General features: G+C 43.2%; 3 protein-coding genes across 5 annotated transcripts; 2 read left to right on the top strand and 1 right to left on the bottom strand.

Moving 5' to 3' along the window:
- The first annotated feature begins 4,489 nt into the window (after positions 1 to 4,489).
- Positions 4,490 to 10,123, top strand: LOC147446087 (uncharacterized). 3 transcript variants are annotated; one of them, XM_086525399.1, is made up of 8 exons: positions 4,490 to 5,624; positions 6,259 to 6,609; positions 6,740 to 7,208; positions 8,150 to 8,302; positions 9,332 to 9,467; positions 9,554 to 9,628; positions 9,700 to 9,790; positions 9,922 to 10,123. In XM_086525399.1, exons 1-8 carry the CDS (start codon positions 4,490 to 4,492, stop codon positions 9,945 to 9,947), a joined length of 2,436 nt encoding a protein of 811 aa, XP_086381525.1. In that variant the 3' UTR covers positions 9,948 to 10,123. The 3 variants fall into 3 exon arrangements, 1 of the variants encoding a protein (XP_086381525.1); XR_015189854.1 differs by lacking the exons at positions 4,490 to 5,624; positions 6,259 to 6,609; positions 6,740 to 7,208; ... (1 more) ...; positions 9,700 to 9,790; positions 9,922 to 10,123 and having other exon boundaries at positions 8,165 to 8,302; positions 9,273 to 9,488; XR_015189855.1 differs by lacking the exons at positions 4,490 to 5,624; positions 6,259 to 6,609; positions 6,740 to 7,208; ... (1 more) ...; positions 9,700 to 9,790; positions 9,922 to 10,123 and having other exon boundaries at positions 8,166 to 8,302; positions 9,279 to 9,488.
- LOC147446086 (uncharacterized) lies at positions 9,821 to 10,958 on the top strand. The gene is made up of 2 exons (XM_086525400.1): positions 9,821 to 9,980; positions 10,079 to 10,958. The coding sequence occupies exon 2, from the start codon at positions 10,127 to 10,129 to the stop codon at positions 10,592 to 10,594; it is 468 nt and encodes a 155-aa protein (XP_086381526.1). The 5' UTR covers positions 9,821 to 9,980; positions 10,079 to 10,126; the 3' UTR covers positions 10,595 to 10,958.
- Positions 10,959 to 20,837: 9,879 nt separating this feature from the next.
- On the bottom strand, positions 20,838 to 21,895 carry LOC147446085 (fasciclin-like arabinogalactan protein 11). The gene has a single exon (XM_086526159.1). It carries the CDS (start codon positions 21,819 to 21,821, stop codon positions 20,985 to 20,987), a length of 837 nt encoding a protein of 278 aa, XP_086382285.1. The 5' UTR covers positions 21,822 to 21,895; the 3' UTR covers positions 20,838 to 20,984.
- Positions 21,896 to 22,641: the final 746 nt, after the last annotated feature.

Here is a 22,641-nt window from a genome sequence, read left to right as displayed (position 1 = left end):
CACTATCAAGTAGATTCCCATTGAATAATCTTAACAATTTGAGATTGGTTTCAATCCCACTTTTTGAGATTTCGTGAGGTTTGTAGCTTGGGGTCATACAGAGTAACTTTCTAGTCTCCCTTAGTATCAAATCTTTATTTCATGCTTGAGTTACTTAGTGGTTTATTGCTCAACTAGTATTTCTTCCCCTCTCCTCCCTTTGTCTTTTTGTTTGCTGCCATATCTTGTGCTCCTTGCATATCCCCTACATGGTATTAGAGTAGGAAGAATGAGGACACCTTGGTACCTTGAGACACCACACAAGAGGTTCTATGAAAAAATCCTCAAGGTACCTTGTCCCATTTATCTTGTGCTCCTCTCATCTTTCCTTGGGATACCACACGAGGTTCTATGAAAAATTCCTCTCATGGTACCTTGTCTTGTTTGTCAAATTCTTGCAAAATTCTACAATCTTTTGTGTTTTCCTAGAGCACCACCTTCGGGCCTCCATTTTCACAAAACTCATCTCCCCCTCATGCTTCCCAAAAGCAGAAGCCATGGTTCTTCACAAAAAAATTGGCCGCAATCTTGGTGTCAGCGTAGCCTACAAAAGGCCCTTCTCCCATTTTGTTAGTTGTGTAGATCAATCACCTTCTCTTTTTAGCCTTCTATCCTTCCTTATATCACAAGAAGATTTAGAACTATTCTCATGTAGGAAAACGGAGTCTTTTTCAATGTTTTTCATACAATGCATAACATCATGAGCTTCTGCTCGAGAGGCACCACATACCTAGCTAGGTACGATTGGGGGCAGTGGACCGCCGGCCCCCCCACCGGGGCCGGCGGTCCCCTGCCCCAATTGTACCTAGCTAGGTATGTGATGCCTCCCCCATAGAAACTCATGTTGAGGTAAGTCACAATGTGGAAATTATTGTGAGAATTTGTCCAAAACTTCTTGTGTTAGTACATGTAGTTTCAATTCAGTCTCTTCGACTATATTCTACCTTCCCATGGGAGCAATGATTCCATGGTAAGTAAGTTAGGTTGTATGCAACAAACAAGAGGGAAATACCTCCAATATGGGTGGAAACAAATCAAATGATCTCGAGACAAGTTATGTCATCAATATCTACTTATCAAGAAGAAGCCTCCATTAAGATATGAAAGATGCTTCACAAATATGTCTATTGTACTGAGTCTATCATTAGATTTGGTACCTTTATTGAGGAATATACAGTATGTGATACCAATAATAGATTTTTTCTTTACTTATAATAGATTCCTCTTGGTGTAGTGCATCCTACTTCGATGGGGCACTTTTCTCTCAGTATGTTGTTTGGAGCTGATACACCCTTGGGTTTTATTTTGCATCCCCCCTACTACCAAACAACCCTTGTTTTTTGGTCTGTTGAAGAAAGGTCTTAGTGTTGGGCTGGGTTGGGCGTCCTTTGACGGATGGAGTCCATGTGGACGGCCAGTAGGTTTTTAGCTTTGTGTGAAGGGGAGGGCTGCAGGACGACATGACTTGATGTGATAAGAGGAGGAAAACTAGAGTGCTTCGTTAGCCACATTTGTATTGAATCAAAGTGAGGGTTGTCACCTTAAGGTAATAGGATTTGTGGAAAACAAAGCACAAAAACTCTCTCTCTCTCTCTCTCTCTCTCTCTCTCTCTCTCAAGTTTTTCTCTTGTATGTTCTTGTTTTCTTGTGTTTACAATGCCACGATCTTGATGTCTTAATCTTGATATGTCTAAATATGTCCTTAGCTATTAAATTGTAATAATTCTTTGATTCAATTTCGCTTTATTTTGTGCATTCTTGTTATTTGTGTAAGCATCGTTGCGTCATTTGAAGATTCAACAAGTGTATATTTTCTTGGAGAAGAAAATGGAGAGAGAGAGAGAGAGAGAGAGAGAGAGAGAGAGAGAGAGCTTCTTACTTTTTGTCAAAGCAAGTTTTTTTTTTTTTAATCGGTACTATCTCAAGTGCGTTACGATTGTGATGCAACAATTTTGAGTTGTTGTGAGTTAGAACCGTAAGAAGGGTTAGAATTTATATAAAGTGGTACGGATCGTTTAAAATATGTTCATTTTTAGATGTTGTCCCCTTTTTATGTTTGGAAGAAAAAGAAAACATGCAAGTCTCCTTGCATGGGGGAGTTTGCATAGTTCTCCCCAATTTTAATAATACAAGGGAACGTGCCATTCCCACGGCAGCGTGCAAAGTTTAGAGCTTTCTTAGTAAGATGGAGCTAGGCATCAAACTTCTATATGAGCACTCCAAGAGTTTTTGCCTAGTGAGAAACCATCAAGACGAAAAAAAGTTCAGAGCTTTCTTAGTAAGATCGAGCTAGGATCCAACATCTATATGAGCATAGGTAATTGCATCTAGAGAGATGCCCTCGCTTTGCATCTGTTGGAAACAGCCCAGCCCAAGGCTCCATGGCCCTGCCACATTTGGCATAGATGTAGACCAAGGCACTGCCAAGCATGACATCGTACTCCCAACAACCCCCCACTAGCAATCACATCGTTGATTCTGATACCCTCGAGATAGGCATATTAGGCATATCTTGCAACCAACATATTGCAAGTGATGACATTCTGGAGAGAGAGCCCATCACAAACATTTCATGCTTTCGTGACAGTACCACATTTGGCATACATGTCAACCAAAGAATTTCCAAGCATGACATCCTTCACCAAGCGTGACATCCTTCACCAAGCGTCGCGGTCAAGTATCTTCTTGTTAATACACTCACCCATGTCAACGGCTCGTGTAAGGCCACTGGCCTTCAAGGCACAAGCATATGCATTCAGATTGAATTTGAAGAGATGCATCCGTGAAAACGGCATAGAGCTTTATGGCCTTGCTCCTATCGCGCATATCCCACAATCAATGCATTCTAAGACTCGACATTTTGGATAGGAAGCTCCTCAAGCACTTTTTGTGCTTTCTGAAGAGCACCACATTTGGCATAAATATCGACCACGGTAGTTCCAAGCATGACATCTTTTTCAACATCAGCATCTTTGTGATTTTTTGTACCCACATCAGCATCTTGGCGTAGATCCACATGCCTTCAAGATGCATGCATAGGTGATTGCCAGCTGGAGAGATACACTTGCTTTGCATCCGCTGAAAACAGCCTAGAGCTTTTTGGCCCTGCTGTTGTCATGTGTATCCTGCTATCAGTGCATTCGAAGAGGCGGCTTTCCGGACAGGAAGCTCCTAAAGCATTTTTTGTGATTTCTTAAGCACACCACATTTGGCATACATATCGACCAAGATAGTGGCAAGCACGACAGCCTTTTACACGAGTCTCTGACTAACAATATAATTGTGAATTTTTGTACCCATATTAGCATCTTGCAAAGAGCCACATGCCTTCATGATGCATGCGTAGGTGATTGCATTTGGACAGAGGCCCCCGCTTCGCATCTGCTAGAGCATTTTGGCCCTGCCCCTATGGGTCAAATCTTGCAATCAATGCATTCCAAGAGTCCACACTCCCGACAGGAAGCTCTTCGAGCACTTGCGTAGAGCCACATGCCTTCAAAATGTAAGCATAGCCTTCAAGACCAAAGTACAACTGACTAAATTTGGAGAGATACAGTTGCTTTGCATCCACTGAAAACATCCAAGAGCTTTCGAGCCCTACTCTTATTGCACACATCCCGCAGTCAGTGCATTCCAAGAAACGACATTCTGGACAGGAAGCTCCTCAAGCACTTTTTGTTCTTTCTCAAAAGCACCACATTTGGCATACATCCAAGATAGTGCCAAGCACAATATCTTTTTACAACATCCTTTGACTAACAATATAATTGTGAATCTTTGTGCCCATATCAGCATCTTGCGTAGAGCCACATGCCTTCAAGATGCATGCGTAGGTCATTGCATGTAGAGAGAGGCGCTTTCTCCAGTAGGGCAAATCCTGCAATAATGCATTCCAAGAGTCCACACTCTAGATAGGAAGCTGAAAATAGCCTAGAGATTTTTGGTCGTGCTCCTGTGGTGCATATCTTGCGACCAGTGGATTCCAAGAGATGCCATTCCCATCATTCAATGTATTTGACATGCAACATTACGGGTAAAATGGTCATCAAGAACATGACAAGGTCGTATAGAAGCACTCCAAGAGACTTTGTATGTTGAGAAACCCTCACTTTTCATGTGGTTAAAATATCCGAGATCTGCCTTGCCACAACCATGTCAATCAACATGCTCCAAAAGGCGACAATTCTTAGAAAAAGCTCATCTAGAACTTTTTGTAGTTGCGTGAGGGCACCACATTCAACATACATATTGATCAATTCACCGTTAAGCATGACATTCCCCTCCAACGGCCGTGACTAGCAATTACATCATGGATTCTCAAACCCATGTGAAGGTCTTGCATAAGGTGACCAGCTTTCAAGGTGCAAGCATGGGTGAATGCAGTTGGAATTGATTTGTGTTGTGAGTATTGCTTCTTCCCTAGAGTTGTTAGTGAATTTTTTGCCTCTCTATGGAGATGGCCTTTGAAGATGGCCTCATTAAAGGCGTGGTTAAATGTGGACGTGGTGTTCTTATGCGCCGTTTGTTGGCATGTTATGATGGATGGAGCAGCGGAGAACAAGGATATGAATGGGATACGGTGCAAGATGCCATGCAGACTTTGACTCAAACACACTCCAGAATCATGGAGATGTACCATCGGGATGTAGATGCGATGCAGATGGAGGGTAAAAGACCGAGAAAGGTACTCGAAGGAAAGAAAACAAACATGGAGGACGAACTCCATTGGCAAGAGCAGGTGATAACCAGGTTTTTCGAGAATGTGTCTCTTATGCATGATAAGCTGGCCAAAGAAGCAGCACAAGCGAAAGAAGAGGTGAATACGAATGCATCATGTGGGGATGAAATGAGAGGAGATGATGATCAGTTTTTTGAGGTTGAAATGGAGGAACAATATTTGGCCGAGAAATTGAATGCGATGTTCCCAAGCGAAGGGGTTATTCTTGATGACGGTGGTAATATGGATGTGGATACTTGTGGTAACTCTTATGCTTCCCGGGATGAGGAATTGATGGCTTGCAAGCCAGATGTGCTGAGTGAAGATTGCTCGAGTGAGAGCCATGTTGATGAGCGCCCAACGGGCCCTGTTCCCCTTCTTTACCCTTGTGTTTGGGGAGTGCAAGAATGCACAGGGACGTTAAATTCGGAGAAGGCTGACACGCCTCGTACAGTGGAATCCAATGAGGAAGTTTTAGAGGAGCGCCAAGTGGGCCCTGACGACTCCCACCCCTCACATGATTGGGGGACGCAAGCGTATGCAGAAATGTGTGATTCAAAAACCAAGGACAGGCTTGTGTCTGGTGAGAAAATATCAGGTGTGCTGGAATTGTGGGAAGATATGGCTGAGCAGGATGTAAGGTCAGAGATGGTGGATGTGCTTCTAGGTTATGAAACAGGGTCGCTCTACTCGGAGAGGGGGATACTCCCTGAGTCGGTTGAGAGACTTGAAACTTCGATGACGAGGTCCGAACCAGGTGTGAGACCAGATGCAAGCAAAGAAGTGGGGATTCGGCTCAAGTCACCTGATCCTAATCAAAGCAATAAGGAGCAATTGGAATTGCTAGGCAAGATGCCTGACATTTATGGTACTCGGGATGAGCATGAGGCTGAACCCAGACTTGATGAAGGAACAACATGAAACCAATGAATTTCTTTTATACTGCATGGGGAGTTCAACTCGAGGTAAAGTGCGACCAGATAGAGATTCTTTAGCACCACACATCTCGGCTTCATCTTCAATCCTGCTTCCACAACGCAACCGATTCCATTGCGATGGCACAAGGCTCCCTGGGCCTTCGGGTTCTATTTCCCAAAACCCGCATAACCACACATCTTTGAAGAACTTTTCAATCGCCCACTGGCAAGCACGGTCTCTCCAAAAAGCTAACCATGGGTTACTTATGTGTGTCTCCACTGAGGACCAGCTGCTGCTGGTTACATAGGCGCGTACTAGCACTTGTTGCATCCACATCAACCCCACAGAATAGATCTTCGCGAGACCTCGATTCTGGTATATTTCATCAACCTCAATACACATACTTGACTGGCCACATTCCCAACTGTACTCCGTTGTCTTACTTCCATTCGCGACCACTCAGGGGTTGCAGACCTACATTGGTGGTTATGGTAAGGGGGCCAAAGCCCCTCTTTGAGTCCCGAGTAAAGTACTCACGGTATGTATCCAGATTGAGTGCTCTTGGGTTTGCGGATGGCAGCCAGGGCGGTTATCCCTTTTGGTGAGTAAAACCATCGGACAGGCAAAGACTGGGACTGAGACAGCCCTGTTGAGGATCGATGTACGCAAGGGTGTATTGACGTTTGACAAAGGAAGTCTTGGGGTTGGAACGGTAACCCCTCGAGGACAATTATGTGGGAAGGACAAAGGGCAAGGTAGCCTCGTATGGGACCCAGGAGAAGGTACCCAACGCCAGGATGCTTTTGAATATGGAATGACCCACATGTGCGGAGGTGCAGAGTTAACAACACAGTGGAACGCGCTTGGTCGATGCAAGGCTAAGCTAGCGGAGTTAGAGCCGTTGGCTGATTTTAGTAGGCTCATTGTGGGAAGACGTATGTTACACCTAATGGATCAGCGGGGGCTGATTCAAATACAGGCCTCAGATGGCCACTGGATTCCCCCACAATGGGGCGGATTACAAGAGGATGCAAGATGGGTAAAGTGTGCTCGATACAAAACCAGGCCTACCAGGCAACAAGGAACGCAATTGGATGGTCAACGATGTACCGGGGGGCCAGCGAGCAACTAAGATGTGTGGTGAGATATGTGGGCATGAGTGGGACAGCATGTTGGGACAAGAAAAGGATGGCCGATGGATTCCCCATCGTCAAAGAGGGATGAGCAACGAGTGGGAGCACTACATGAGTGCGCGTGGAAATAACCAGTGTGGTAGAGGGCAGATCACAATGATCAGGCGATGTACAAAAAGGGATGGCAAAATTTTCGGCGATTATTGCGAACCAGGCGTGGTGTCGCTCAAGGACGCACGGGAGGAAGAGATTGTTGATGTAATGCAAGAACCATATTACAAGAGGGCAAGCTCCGGTGAGCACCAGCCCGCGTTTCATTCGAGTTGTTTTGTTTGGCGAGTGAATTGGGCTAGATTCACGACAGCAAGATGCGAGGTCGATGATGATAATGGGTATGCTTGGTAAGTGATGTTGCACTTGTTTCTGCTCATTTGGTGGTTCTCACTTTGTATCCGCTGAAAAAAGCCTAGAGCTTTCTGTCCCTACTCGTGTTGTGTGTATCCCGCAATCAGTCGTTGTTCCAAACAATAAGCTCCTCAAGCACATTTTGTGCTTGCTCAAGTATCCCACATTTGGCATACATATCGACTAAGGTAGTGCCAAGCACGCCATCTTTTCTCAAGGGCATCTTGCATAGAGCCACATGCTCGCAAGCTACACACATAGGTGATAGCGTATGGAGAAAGGCCCTTCCTTCACACCTGGTGAAAATAGCCCTTAGCTTTTTGGTCCGCCGGCCCTTGTTGGGAATCTGCGAACTGCTTGTGGAGAAGATCGAGTTGCTACTGAGAGCCTTCTCTCTCTCTCTCTCTCTCTCTCTCTCAAACAGGGGCTAGAGACAAACCTGCAGACAAATCTCCGTGCTACTTTTGAAATCCTATGAACTGCTTGTGGAGAAGATCGAATTGTTGCGCTTTTGACGTCGTAGTTTTTTTTAGAGCGCAGTGGTTTTTTTTCGGAAGAAAGCAGCCACGCCACGTGGGTTAATGAGAGGGCAGGGATTTGATTATGGCTCCTACGCTAACGAAGTAACAAGGGCAGGCCTGCTGAGGAGTGCATTAACGCTGTGGAGAAGGCGTGCGAGTTCATGTTATTGTCACCTGACGCTTCCGCCAGCTCGCTATTCATGTTACTGTCTAAATATACGCACCTACTAGTTATACCGCACATCTTCCAAAAACCCTACTGCACATCTTCGAAAACCCTACTGCTCTGGCTGCTTGGTAGACATGACGGAACCGGAAAGGAATTCAGATTTGTGAAAGGCCATGCTCTATGAGCTACATGTCGATTCGAAGCACGTTTCAACAGGAAACTATGCTTGCCATTACGATGAATGCAGGGGGCACCAGCTCTCTGGAATAGCACGTTTGAATCAGCACATGCAAAAAGTGCATGGCTGGCAGATACTCTACCCCAAGCTCAATGTTGGGAAACATCTGCCTTCAGAAATAGAAACCTGGAGCGCCATCTGCAACAAGTGGAGAAGTGGCTTGTAAGTAAAAAAGACAGCACTTTTTTTTGTTAAGTTTAAGTCACAGCATTTGTTGAGCTAAAATGTTATTAAGTTACACTCCTCAAGTGTACTAGTGCATTAGTATTTTCAATAAATTAGTCTCATGAGCTTAGAAAACAATTTTTGGCCTGCCCTAGTGATGCCTTACCTTTTTGCTAATGAAAATTAGAGTTCTGAATTTGTTAAAACTAAACTCTGAAAAAATATTTGATTGGCTTAATGTCATAGGAGTCCCTCATTAGTAAGGCAAGAATGTAAGAGCATTGATGAGAGTTTTCCCAAGTGGATGATACTAAAGATTTCGTCTTCAAATATGGCTACATTGGGGCTACAATTCTCTTGCATTTTTTAAAACGAACAATGAAGACTAAGTGGCATGATTATGGCCCTCCACTCACTATGCAGTCATGGTTGTGGCCTTTTCCACACCCTACAATTCCTTTTATGAAAAACCAGAGAAGGATGAGTTCAACTTTGCAAGCTTCGAGACACGAGATATTGTGACAACAAGGATGAATTATGCAATCTAATGAAACAATTTTATGGCAAAAGGATTCGTGCTTATAGCCTCTTGAGGCTTAAATGTGACATGCACATGAAAGCCTCTTATTTGTGTATCGTATAAAGGGTAGGCCTTGTGATTTTATCACTTGTTTTTCATTGATAAAAGCCTTTTTTGAGAGTCTATAAAACTGTTTGGAAACACGTGGATCAGTACCAATTTTATGTGTTCAAAAACAGGCTTTTTACCTTACAAATAAGGCATAAATTTCAAAAACAGGCTTCCTACATTACAAATAAGGCATAAATTTCGTACAGACTACATACACTTTGTCAAGATTAAACACATGACATTTCTTGTCTACCATGCATAACTATTAGGACTGGTGTTATCTCAAACACCTTGCTTTTCTATTTGGTTAGTGCTTTACTTCTTACCCATTCAAAGTGGCAGGCAATCTATTCTTCTTGATTTGAAAGCTGATGTAATTGTCATGTTCCTAAAAGTTGCGGATTTCTAGAGCTTCCATCCATTGATGCTAACCACGATTGCAATATTCTGGAGATGGTAAATCGTGTCGAAGCAGCAACTCAGACCTGGTGTAGAAAGCTTCAAACAAGACAATCTCAAGTGAATGCAAAGGTTGGAAGGAGTAGTTCCAAGTCTTCATGGGAACCCCAAAGGATGGTGCCGTTGACTTGGAGAAACGAGAAGGGTTGGTCGATAAGGTCAAGACCCTGTTGCTCTTACTGAAGCAAAAATTCCCAGGCATTCTAGACATGAGCAAAAATCAATATAACAAGGTTCTCGAGTGCTCCTATTTCTTGTTTTGGGTTAATCGTAGCAAAGTCTAACTTCATTTTGGGTGCTTCAGGATGTGGGCCAATCAATCAAGAGCTATTCGAGGGTGCTCAAAAGCTTGGCTTTCAATGTTCTTTCAAGGATGTTCTTGCAAATTTATATGTGTGAGTGTGGTTGTGTTGGCACCTAGTAGTATCAAGTGTATAATGTCTTTCTCAATGCAGATGATGCTCTTCGGCCATGGGGAGTTAGTGCACCTAGTAGTATCAACTATATAATGTCCTTCTCATTGCAGATGATGCTCTTCGTGTTAGAGTTTAGGCATCTCAAGTGAACTGTTTATTTTGGCTTTAGGTATTTATTTTTACTTATTTGTCCAAAACTTGGGTAGGGCAATTTGCTGAGGTTGGTATATAAGCAACCCTCAGCCCCCATAATTGACATGGTATCAGGGCTCGGCGCTTTTTGATCGCGGGAGAGGATCAACACAAGTTGAGAGGATGAGCAAAAGATGCATTGCAAGGGCTCATGCACTGTCTGAAGCGTTTTTGGAGTCGCCAGATCGCAAGGTGCAACAGGCAGCATTTGATGCATTACAAATCATTGGTTCAAAAACTGAGGATAAAAGAATGGAGAGAAAGATCGAGGAACAAAGTGGCAGGAAGAGCCACAAGAGAAAACATGGAGAGGGCGATGCAGCTTCAACGGATGGTCACAGGAGCTCCAAGCGGCAGATTGCTGACAACGGGCGTCGAGGTCCTTCACAGTTGGATGTGCGAGGGCATGTTGACATCCTTAACGGCTGTGTCTCTTCCTCGAAAGCTGGTAGGGTGGCTGCTTGTCGTGCAGCGCGTGCTTTGGCGAGCTTGCCATGCAAGCTGAAAATGTTGGCCTCGTGGTTGAAGAAGGGTCTGTTGCTGCGTTTTCGACTGTCGGCAGAAGGCGACGGGCAGCGTTTTGGATCTTAGCCATTGCAGCTCTTGTCTCTGCAGCACCCGGCAAGACGGCAAGCAAAGACCTGCTGTCGTCCAAGGCCACCTTCCCCAAGCTCATGGCTCCACCAGACCCGTCCACAGTGCAAGCTCTCTCTTCGCTACACACGCGCGCGCGCATATCCACATGCCCTCTCTCTCCAACATGCACCCGTCTAGAGGTAAGCACAACTCCAACTCCATCAGATCAGGCAAGCATATTGGCATTTTATACCCACGCAAATCCTACATTCTTGCTGAGTTAAATCTTTTCAAGCTTTAGACTACCTCTCTATCCAAGACTTGTACCTTATTTGTATGTCTTTGAGCTGCTCAGCTTAGCTCAATCTTCTTTTTGATCCTTGCAGACCAAGATCATCATCATCCGATTCTGTATTGTGCGCTTTCCAATTCAGCTGTATGACAAATTATGGATCCTTAATTTCAGCTCAAACCAATTGAATCATAAATTCTAGTGGCCACGGGGGGCTTCTTGGGGCTTAATCAATGCTAAGAGATATATTGGGAGCTCTTGTTAAGAAGGGCACTTGATTCAAAGATGATGGAGATGGACACAGAGATGGAGATGGAGGAGGTGCGATCAGAGGAAAGAGCTATGTATGGGCAAGGAGGTGGTGCAAGTGAGGAAGGGGTGATGTGCTCAGGGGGTGCGAGCGATGAGGGCTTTGATGAGTTGTCGTCTGTGCTGCTGCGCCACACCAAGGTCATCGTGATAGGCAATAATCGAACAAAATCTGTTCTAGTTGGCCTGCAAGGAGTTGTGAAGAAGGCGGTTGGCCTTGGAGACTGGCATTGGCTGGTACAATGCCATGACATTATATCTCATTGCATTATCTTGGGAATGTCTGCTTTGCTGTGTTGCATTGTCTTGTTAGAAAAACAAACATCCCCCATACCACCTCTGTCAATCTTTGAAGGCCTCTCTCTCGCACCTAAATTCCACATTTTAATTTTCATGTTTAGGGTTAGATTTTATTCTGCCTTTGAAGTAAGCATTCTCTTAGCTGCATTGAGAGGGATCTATTAATATTTAAACAAAGAATTACTAATTATCTATTAATATTTAAACAAAGAATTATTAATTATCTCTGTAGGCCATCGTGACTCCTCACCTTGTTTGTTCTGTAGGCTCACATCTGCCCTTGATCTCTTCTGGATTGCATTTCCTAGTGCTAGACAACCCAAAAGCCTCTAGTTTTGCTTGCATTTTTTCGGCCCCTCTTGCATGTGTAGCTAGGCAAGCTCCCTTTATCAAAACGATTTCACCCATAATATCACAAGAAGATTTAGAAATATTCTCACGTAGGAAAACGGAGTCTTTTCTTTTTAGTGTTTTTCATACCATGCATAACATCATGAGCTTTTGCTTGAGAGGCACCACATACCTAGCTAGGTACGATTGGGGGTAGGGGACCACTGCCCCCCCCACCGGGTCGGCAATCCCTTGCACCGAATCGTACCTAGCTAGGTATGCAGTGCCTCCCTCACAGAAACTCATGATGTTAAGTCACGATTGTGGGAATTATTGTGAGAATTTTTCTAAAATTGTTGTGATATGACATTTATGCCCACTTTTCCTCTTACCCATTGTATCGCTTTTCCATGATAAATGCCTAACCCATCAACCTTGTTGCTCTAAGACAAAGTAAAAAGGTTCATATGGGAAGAAAATTCATGGGAACTCCCTCCACCATCGCCAAATCAAGAACATCAGAGAACAAGGTGTCACAAACCCTACCTTACCTTCCAACCTTTTTCAAAGCTAATCCTTACAAAAGGTATGTGCCTTTTGCAATTCGTTTCATTAGACTTTTGAAGCTTCTCACCCTCCATCTCCTTGTCTTGTCTCTATCCCAAAGACCAATTTTGTTGAGGATGTTCCAGGTTCTAGTAGCTTTGCAGGTTTATGCGATACAATTGCTATAACCAATTTTCACATAAACTCATTGGGATGAAAAAGATATGCACGCTCATGCATTGATTTTTCTATCTCTTAAATGTTTTATTATTCCACTTAACCACCCTAGAGACATTTTGGCTGTACTGTATGCACTAGGGAATGAGGCAAAAATCTTTCTAAGAACAACTAGACTTGAGGGTATGTAGAAGGAGGACGTTTTCCTTGTGGAGATTATAGACCTTAAGGAGCAGTTGCATGTTGCAAGTGAGATCAGTTTTTATAGTCTGTTTATGCATACTGTTCTTGATGCGTTACCAAATTCATATGAGATGTTTGCTTCCATTTTGTGAATTGTGATTGAGGGGAGACCTAAAGTTATCAAGTTTGATGTGCTAGTCTCTATGCTCTTACAATAGGCTCAGTATTTAAAAATAAGGCTAAGCAACATGATATTGGTCTTGCATGCATAGGTAAACGAACACACCAAGAATGGAAGCACAACATGTAATAATGCAAGCAATCACATGCATGCTAAATCATATAAGGCATGTATGCAAGAGACTATAGAGATTTAGCTAAGCAGGAGTGGAGAAGATGATGTGGAGAGTCCATAGCCAAGCTCTCGAGCTATCTTAGTTCTTCTCACTTCCCAAAAAGGTGAGTTCATAGTCTAAAAATTGTGTTTTATTCTTGGGGTTATATGCAACATCCAAGCACCCAAAACTAGTGATGAGCACCTTAATCACTTTGCTATCGCCTAAGATTTATTAATGGCCTTTCTCTTACAATTGCAAACTCATCAATAGTTAGATTTACAATACTACAACACCACATTACATATATTTACATAGAAATATTATTACAAAGGGAACTTGTAAGCTGTCTTTGAGAACTTGGCTGACAAAGCATAAATTGTGTGTCCCAGATATACCCTCTACAAAACATATCCAAAGAATCTTATCATCCCAAATGACCCGCAAGCAACGGGAGGATTGATCCAAAGCCTTGAGCTAAAGGCCATAAAGATAGTCAAAACTTTGCACTAGCAATATCAACATGTGCATCAGCTTCATGAATGGTGTGGGTCGAATTCTCCAAGCTAGTGAAAAAAAACCAAAATTTCATGTTGGATGGATATAAAATTTTCATTATGCAATGGGACTAAAGCCACAAACCACACATCATCAACCTTACCTTGATGGAATCAATCAACATACCAATGTGTGCAACATTAAAAAGGATTGCAAGTAAAAAAAAATGTGTTAAATAGTCACAAGGACAAATACCAATCTAGGGTGCAAATGCATGCAAAATTAGCAGGTCACATGGCTTAACGATGATAGCAATAGCCTTTGACCCCATTATAATCAAGACCCATTGGCTAGTCTACACAAATCGCATCAAGGACCCCAAAAAAGGTACACATCCTAAGTCTAATACACTACATCCATATCTAGGTTAGAAATAGATGAAGCCTTCTTTCTCAACCTAGGTATTTCCTGTCCCTTGCCAGCACCACATGCCTGCTTTTGGACCTTGATAACCATCTTGATTAGATCTTGGACTTTCTAACACTTACAATAAATTTTGGGCCACATGGCTCAACAATGATAGCAATAACCTTTGACCTCACAACACCCATTGTCTAGTCTACACAATGCACATCAAGGACCTCATAAAGTTACACATCCCGAGTCCAATACACTACATCCAAATCTAGGTTAGCTTTTGGACCTTCAAAACCATCTCAATCGGATCATGGACTTTCTAACACTCGCAATAAATTTTGGGTCTTGAAAGGGCCCTCTAAGGAAGTCCATGTCATGAACTCCCCTCAAAATTGAGCGTTTAATGGGAATTTTTGCAAACAAGCTTTAAACTTTGCAGAAGGTGGAGCTTTTATTCCTATTCAAGAGCTATCTGGTGATATATGGCTCATGAGGCTTTGGAAGTGAGGTGGATGCTACATAGAACATGCTATGTTGCCGAATGAAGTTAATTGTATGAGTCAAAAGGGTTTCAAACTGTCAGGTGGATGCTACATGGAGGATTCAATTTTCACCAATAAAATTGATTGTAATGGTTCAATTGATTGGTCAAGATAGAATCCTCCATGTAATGTCCACTTCCCACTTACGCTTGATTCTTTTGGTCCTCCATGTATCATCCACCTCCACTTCAAAGCTTTGTCGACCCATGTATCATGAAATAGCTCTTAACAAGTACAACATAAATGTCCAAAGTCTATAAAGTTTGGAGCTCGTTCGTGAAAATTTTACTTGGCACCTAATATTTTGGGGGAAGTGATTGCATGGACTTTCTTAGAGGCCCTTTTGAAAACCCAAAATTGCCTTAATGAGTCACCAAAGGCTCTTTCAATTCCTCAAGCTACAAAACTTATATCAATGAACACAAGGGTGTGGTAACACTATGGTTAGCATCATGATTGGTGATTTCAACATCCAAGTGGACACCAAAATCACAACCAAGCATTGCATATTATACTTCACAAGCAAAAGAAGGTTGAAATGATTCAAGGCACAACGACTATACACAATTCAATGCTCGACAATCTTAGTCTAAAACTCTCCACCGATGACAATATACGGTATAAGATTTTGCTTTTGGTCAACTACAGGTCCATATGTAAAAAGACTTGTAAGGATTTTTATACTGTTGAAGTTTATTGTGATTTACTTTCGCTAATTATTGTCGAACAATCAAGATCATTAGGAAAACATTCATCTTGTGCTACACTTCCAACTCTCTTTCATTGGCTATTTTTTTTGGCTTGCATGCCTCTTTTGATTAGCAAACCTTCTGACTTTATCACCTATTTACTCGGTGAGCCTAAGGTGCTTTTCACAGCCTAGAATGAGCCACTTGGAGCAACCACAACCATTAATCCATGGTCATAATTGGACGCCTTCAAATCAACAGCGCATGCTTTTTTTCTTTTTAATTTTTTTATATTACCTATCGTCATCGCACCTGGATACGCTTTTTGACACAAAGAAGGTTGCAAAAAAATGGGGCTCCGCCGCCCTATTTTTGAACCCACACTCTCACGAATCGTGTTTCGAGATACGTTGGCTAGCCGCTAACCAACTCGCCTACACGCACATGATGCAAGTCAACATGTGCTGCCTGAGTTTTGAGGGTTTAATTTGTGCCCAGGTTTAGTTTTAATGATCTCCGACTGCAATTTCCATGGTTTTCGTGCGTGCATTTGCAAGCGGTGGACCCCCTCACCACCTCTCATTGAATGATGTGTGCGTCCATGCACACTCACACAAAATGGGTATCGGAGCAAAGCGTAAATGAAATCCCATTTTCTCCTTTGAACACGCACCTTTGTAACAAGAAATGGGCTTTGAAAGAATGGGAAGTGGAGTTGCGGAATGGGGAACGGAGTCATGTAAATTGCCACTCCTTGTGACTATGGAACCTTATGCTCATCATAGATACAGTTAAATTTCGAGCTCTAGTGCCTACTTGGCACTAGTGAGTGTGGTTGATTCTATTGATCTGCAAATTTTTAATGGCAAAAGCTTCTGCCTATCATCACCAATCCCCTACTTGCTTGTACCCTCCCCTCATGTTATGCTTCAAGGAGCAATGTATTGGGCATGTCTCTTTGTTCTTTGATTAGTCCTACCATCAAGAACTATACATGCATAAAGCTTGAAGACATGGAATGTAGCAATGGCTCTTTGCAATGGACTTAAACATGGACTATAGGGCCATACACAATTCAACACAAAGAAGATAGGTGCGTGCCTTAGTTCTACTATCAAGAACTATATGTGCGTAAGCTTGAATATATGGAAGGTAGCCATGGCTCTTTGCAATGGACTTAAACATGGACTACAAGGCTATACATCATTCAACACATAGAAGGTAGGAGTGTGTCTTTGTTATGTAGTAATTTTTACTATGTCAAATGCCAAGGCTGGCTTAAGTACTATTTGTTGAAGTTTACAGTTAAACACCAGGGTTCGTGTGTGTGTGTGTGTGTGTGTGTGTGTGTGAGAGAGAGAGAGAGAGAGAGAGAGAGAGAGAGAGAGAGATGTGTGAACGTATTCTTTCGCATGCATGCATAGGTGAGTGAATGTACTCTGCTGCATGCACGCATGGGTGAATGCATGCCCATGCAACATGCGCAAAGACAAGAAAACAAGATGGTTAAAGTCACACAAAGGATCATAACCCTAGATGGACATATTTGTATATGAAAAATATAGGTGTTAAACTTCCCTCCATGCTCTAGAGAGATGTGTGAACATACTCTGCTGCATGCATGCATGAGTGAATGTACTTTGTTGCATGCACGCATGGGTGAGTGCATGCCCATGCAACATGCGCAAAGACAAGAAAACAAGATGGTTAAAGTCACACAAAGGATCATTCAATCTATTAGTGTATATGGATATCTAAGTAACCCTAGATGGACATATCTCTATATGCAAAACATAGGTGTTAAACTTCCCTTCATGCTCTCCATCCTCAATTACCTCCTTTACCATTTTTTTTTGGCAAAACTCACAATCTGTGAGTGAATTGTATGAAGCACAATATAAAATTACAAAACAACCTCAAGCTCAGGCCGAGTCTCGAGGTGATGATGATTACAAGTTGGATGTCTACCCCCTTTCATCGAGGCTCAACATCCCTGGCTTAACAAAGAAGGTGAACCATAGTTCCAGGCTTTTACTTATCATAGGTTGACAACACGGCATGGGTAGCCCTAGACCAGCCTTCCGAGGCTTGCTTGCATCCAAGCTAGAATAGATCATCATAATGCTTTTTTGTATAATCTCTGACCACATCAAAATCTCCTTCGACGGTTCCTCACCCGCCTTATATGGTGAAAGAAGAAGTACCTGACAATTTGGGTGCAGATGAGAATAGCAAGACTTCCCAACTTCTTGCCACCAAGGAACAGATCAGTCTTGAAGAATATGATCTGCCATGTCCTTGGGACCCACTTGCAGATTTTCCCTGCCAGGCCTTTGATTGCTTGGCATTCCATGAATAGGTGGGTCAGATCCTCACTAGCTATCCTACACCCCAAGCATCGATCGGACCCAATTCCTCTTTCATGGATCTTTAAGTTGTTGGTAGAGCAACCCACATCACCTTCCATAAAAATATCTTCATAAACAGCGGCCACTTTGGCTTCTAGATGTTCTCCATGACTTCCTTCCACCATTCTTTTGGCCATTGTCTCTTCCATATATTGTTGAGGGGCCTAGACCGATCATTTTCATGAATAATTGCATGATAGATGCCTTTAGAATGGGGTTTCCATAAAAGACTACTTCCGGGCCATCTCCAAGCATTTCACTCAAAACATGATTCACAAATTGGCATTACAACATTGTCAAGCTCTTTTATCACTCTGTTGACTAACAATATCTCATAACCATTTAATTGAAACTAGGTTGCCAGAAGGTCAATGGGTTTACAACTCTTATTGTTACCGTCCCAGAAGTGAGCTAGCCAATTCAAACCCTTATTATTCACTCTCTTGGCAGTTTCTATCTAGAAGGGGCTTTGTGGTGGTCCTACAACTTTAGAGAGCCAGGGGGACCAATGCAAGATGGAGTTCTTGAAGTATACCTCCTTAAAAAAATTTATTGATGGTCGTTGCCAAGCCCAAAAAACACCATGGCTTATGGATGATTCAATCACATTAAACTTCAAGAACGATGTTATATGTGTGGTTTCAAAGGTTGCTTGTACCATCTCAAAGGTGTAAGAGGAAAGAATGTAGTGGTTGAGCATTTGTAGCTCTAGCTCAAAGATGATGAAAGGCCATGTTGCCGAGTGCATTTTAAGTGAAAGAATCCAAATATGTCCTTTGTATCATGTGAGCATATTCTTGTCTCCTACATACATAGGACATGAGATGCCATTAGGCTTTCATCTCTAGGGTGATATCACCATATATTTTTCTAGTGTTTGAAGCATGATGTGTGTGTTCGTTAAAAGTTTTAGCTATCATTGTGTTGCGATGAGCATATTGACTTGTGTCTTGAGTGTACCTCATCACTATATCACATGGGCATGGTCAAATGGGATCAATGGTGGAGAAGGAAAAGGGACGCGCGTCAATTATGGACCGTCATATCTGAGGTTGCCCCGACTTTACCAATTTGCCCCGAATTTACTAATCGGTCCACATTTACAATATGACATACTCGAATCGCCTATATTTCAACATACGCATGAGGGTGTAGTGGTTAGTGCACATGGCTCGTGGTGGGGAGGTCAAGGGTTTGAGACATGGGGTGCATATCGACCCGAATTGACAAGCCTGCCGAATTTACTAAACGCCCCGAATTTACCAAATGCACATCCGACGGCACAGATCACCTCAGCCGTCGATCCGATTTGAGCATGCCCATGAGAGATAGTGTGGAGGTTGAGCGTATATGTACGTAGGATGAGCAATTGCAAGGTGCAAGGAAGTACAAACAAGGAGCACATGTGTGTCTTCAGCAAACCTCCCCTTCTTCTAGCACTCTAACTCTCTCTATCTCTGTCTACATAGCTCACTCTATTTACAACTCTCTCTCTCTCTCTCTCTCTCTCTCTAGAACCCTATGTTTATAAGAGAGACCACTCTATTTTTGTAACTCTATTAATATCTATATAAACAGGTCTCACAGGGGTGCACCCATCAATTTATATGTGCCCTCATGTGAGGGGAGTAGTCTTCACCCTAGTGCTTCACAAGAAGATTTGGAAATTTTCTCATGTAAGAAAACGGAGCCTTTTTCAGTGTTTTTCATACAATGCATAACATCATGAGCTTCTGATCGAGAGGCACCGCATACCTAGCTAGGTATCCGGTGCCTCCCTCATAGAAGCTCATGATGTTGAGGTAAGTCAGAATGTGGGAATTATTATGAGAATTTGTCCAAAACTTCTTGTGCTTGTGTCAACTTGTTTGCTCTCCTCTATACTCTCCCCCATGCACATCACTCCCCTCTTGGAGGTGCACACATGTACACATATCTCTCATCACTCGTGTGTTTATCTATAATTGTTCCGGCTCATCGGCCTCCCACTTCATGCAACATTGATTTTAAAGCGAGTCTATGCTCTGATGGGTGGCTATCAACTTCAAGAGTGCCATCAACAACCCGTAACATGTGTCTGCACATGCAATGCTAAGTTTTTTCCATGCCATACATCTACTTTGACTATTGATTTAGTTGTTAAGCATGGCATAGCTACTGATCAGATTATTGCACTACAAACGACATAGATGATGACATAAATCTTGCTTCAGATGGGATTGAAACCCATGTTTGCTTCAACCCAAAAGTTGAAGAGCACTACATATGGTGCTACAAAAGCTATGACAATCATCGTCTCTACTATAAGTAGTAGTCATTGCATGGGAGAATTATCATCAACATTGCAAGTTCAACTATGATCTAGAGGAGAGAACACTATCACCAAAGTAGTATCCAAATGCCAAGCTGTACCCATGGCAACACCACACCGTTTGATGGCATATCTACCACAATCAAGACACTAACAACCAGGTGGCAAGCAAAAGGGAAGCTTTGCCGACAAATCCAAAGGGACACCCACCAACTTACACAAGAAGTTTTGGACAAATTCTCACAATAATTTCCACATTCTGACTTACCTCAACATCATGAGCTTCTGTGAGGGAGGCACCGGATACCTAGCTAGGTTTGATTGGGGGCAAGGGACCGCCGGCCCGGTGGGGGGGCGGTGGTCCCCTGCCCCCAATCGTACGTAGCTAGGTATGCGGTGCCTCTCGAGCAGAAGCTCATGATGTTATGCATTGTATAAAAAACACTGGAAAAAGGCTCCGTTTCATGTCACAAGGGTTGAACCATAGCGAGCGCACTGAAAGCCCCTTGCCTTAACCGCTAGGCCAACTCTCCTTCACAAGGAGATTTATAATTTTTCTCATGTAGGAAAACAAAATCTTTTTTAGCGTTTTTCATACAATGCATAACATCATGAGCTTCTGTCCAAGAGGCACCGCACACCGTGGGCCGGCGGTCCCCTACCCCGAATCGTACCTAGCTAGGTATGCGGTGCCTCCCTCACAGAAGCTCCTCATGTTGAGGTAAGTCACAATGTGGGAATTATTGTGAGAATTTGTCCAAAACTTCTTGTGCTTCGGGCGGCGGGCCTTGGTTTGATGTGTGAGCAATCTAACAATGAGGTACCAACGAGACCTCTAGCATCTTTACAAAATCAGACGTCACCTTCTTATGGACATCCAAATGAAGAAAGAGTGATGATTAAGCACTGTAACACAAGATCCATAGCTAAGCCCAATAAGGAGGTTAAAAAAATTTCAATTTTAGTGAGGGTACACTGGCTAGCTGTTACAAGGATGATCTACAAAAATGCAGGCTGATCCCATTGGAAGTATATTGTGCACGCACACGAGCAAAAAATAAGCAGATGTTACAAAAGAGAGATCTTGACACAGAGAACAAGGCATGTGAAGAGGAGGGCTTGGAAATAGGGGAGCTGAGGGGCAATGCTGGGTTCCGAGGATGGACCTGACGCGGCAGTCGATAATCCCGGATTTCTCGACGAACCCGATAATGACGAAGCTGGCTCTGTCGATGGCGAGACGAGGGGTGCTCCAGTCGACGGAGCCGGTGCTGGCGCCAGCGATGGCAACCCAAATATATCCTCTGGCAAGAGCACCTCATCAATGGCAAATATGCTACATGGTGCTGCATTGTAGAGTGTGCTCACTATACTAGCACTAGCCCACCCTGTCTTTATCTCCACATTCCCATCTTCATCTGTCACATTGAATGAGTACTTTCCTCCCTCTGCGTTGTTGTATGTCGCATACGTGCTTGTTACATTGTTGTCTGTTTGTTGCAGAGATGCAAGCGGATACCATTTAGGCAGAGCATGATACTCACAGAGGCTTACCTTCTGCTGTTGGGTTATGTTCTTGAGTAGAGTAGACGTGGGCGCCCGTGCGAATGCCTTGTCGATCGGGGCAAAGATGGTAATGCCGATGTGGGTCTGATTTGCTTTGGCTTGAAATTTCTCCCCGACCGCGGTTTGGCTCATGAGCTGGAGGAAGGATGAGAACTGGCCTGCACTTTGGATGACTTGCGTGATGTTGCAAAGCGCGGGCGTGGGCACAGGAGCCGGGGATGGAGATGGAGAAGAGGGTGATAGGGAATTGTAAGAAGGTGCAAGACAGAGGAGCATTATTGCCACCATGATCAACCAAGCTTGAGCCATGGTGGGGAGCTGTGGATCTTGCATACACATGCACACAGACAGCTTGCACTTGCAAGCAAGCAAGGTGGTTTCTCTTTGGTAAATGAGGCCTTGGGGAAAGTGGAAAAGGAACTTTAAAAAAGAAGAGGGGAGGGAAATGGATGGAGAGAGAGAGAGAGAGAGATGAGCTCTCACTTCAGACAAAGGTGGTGAGAGAGAACAGAAAACCATACTTTTGCAAGACCCAACACCATTAGTGGCGCCCCATCCCAGGCCATATTACCGCCAACAACATGTTCTCTCTAATCTCCCTTTGCTTGCTTCTCAAAACTCTAAAGGCAAAAATTAGACATGTATTAATTACTTTATAGGCTAGCCTGCCAATCACCTTTCGATTTTTTATCATCCATTCTCTCTCTCTCTCTCTCTCTCTCTCACACACACACACACACACACACACACTATATCTTTAGACTAGTCATGGAATAGACCATCTCGGTCTCTTGGACATGCCCACTATGTTAAAGTCTCTCTCTCTCTCTCTCTCTCTAAATGAAACAGAAATTCTATTGAAGAAAAAAGGAAAAACAACCGTGCCATTAAGGGAGGGAAAGAGGCTTCCCAAAGGGAGGGAGTGAATTACAAAAGCACACAATTTTAATAGATAATGTATTTATTCTCTCCAAAGACTAAAATTTGAACATGGCAAATCTCCAAGATTGCCACCTTTGATGTCTGTAGATGCGACTAAGAGGTAGAGGGAAAACAATTTTCATGTTGGAAAGGGCTAGAGAGGCAGCTCTCCTAAATTCTAGAAGCATGACCTGGGCCTTCTCTTCACACTTGTTTTGGACAATGGCTTGATTCCTCT

This window comes from Adiantum capillus-veneris, chromosome 12 (genome assembly GCF_014529385.1).
Source record: "Adiantum capillus-veneris isolate H3 chromosome 12, ASM1452938v2, whole genome shotgun sequence".
NCBI lineage: Eukaryota > Viridiplantae > Streptophyta > Polypodiopsida > Polypodiales > Pteridaceae > Adiantum > Adiantum capillus-veneris.
Note: the sequence above shows the minus strand (reverse complement) of the source record. Positions and strands in the feature narration are given on the sequence as shown.

Excerpts from the sequence above, each read along its gene's own strand:
- LOC147446087 (XM_086525399.1), top strand. The coding sequence starts at position 4,490 with ATGGAGATGGCCTTTGAAGATGGCCTCATTAAAGGCGTGGTTAAATGT. Across the intron at positions 7,209-8,149 it reads GATGATAATGGGTATGCTTG|GGGGCACCAGCTCTCTGGAA; the intron begins GTAAGTGATGTT and ends CGATGAATGCAG. Across the intron at positions 9,629-9,699 it reads GCAAAAATCAATATAACAAG|GATGTGGGCCAATCAATCAA; the intron begins GTTCTCGAGTGC and ends TGGGTGCTTCAG.
- LOC147446086 (XM_086525400.1), top strand. The coding sequence starts at position 10,127 with ATGAGCAAAAGATGCATTGCAAGGGCTCATGCACTGTCTGAAGCGTTT.
- LOC147446085 (XM_086526159.1), bottom strand. The coding sequence starts at position 21,821 with ATGTGTATGCAAGATCCACAGCTCCCCACCATGGCTCAAGCTTGGTTG.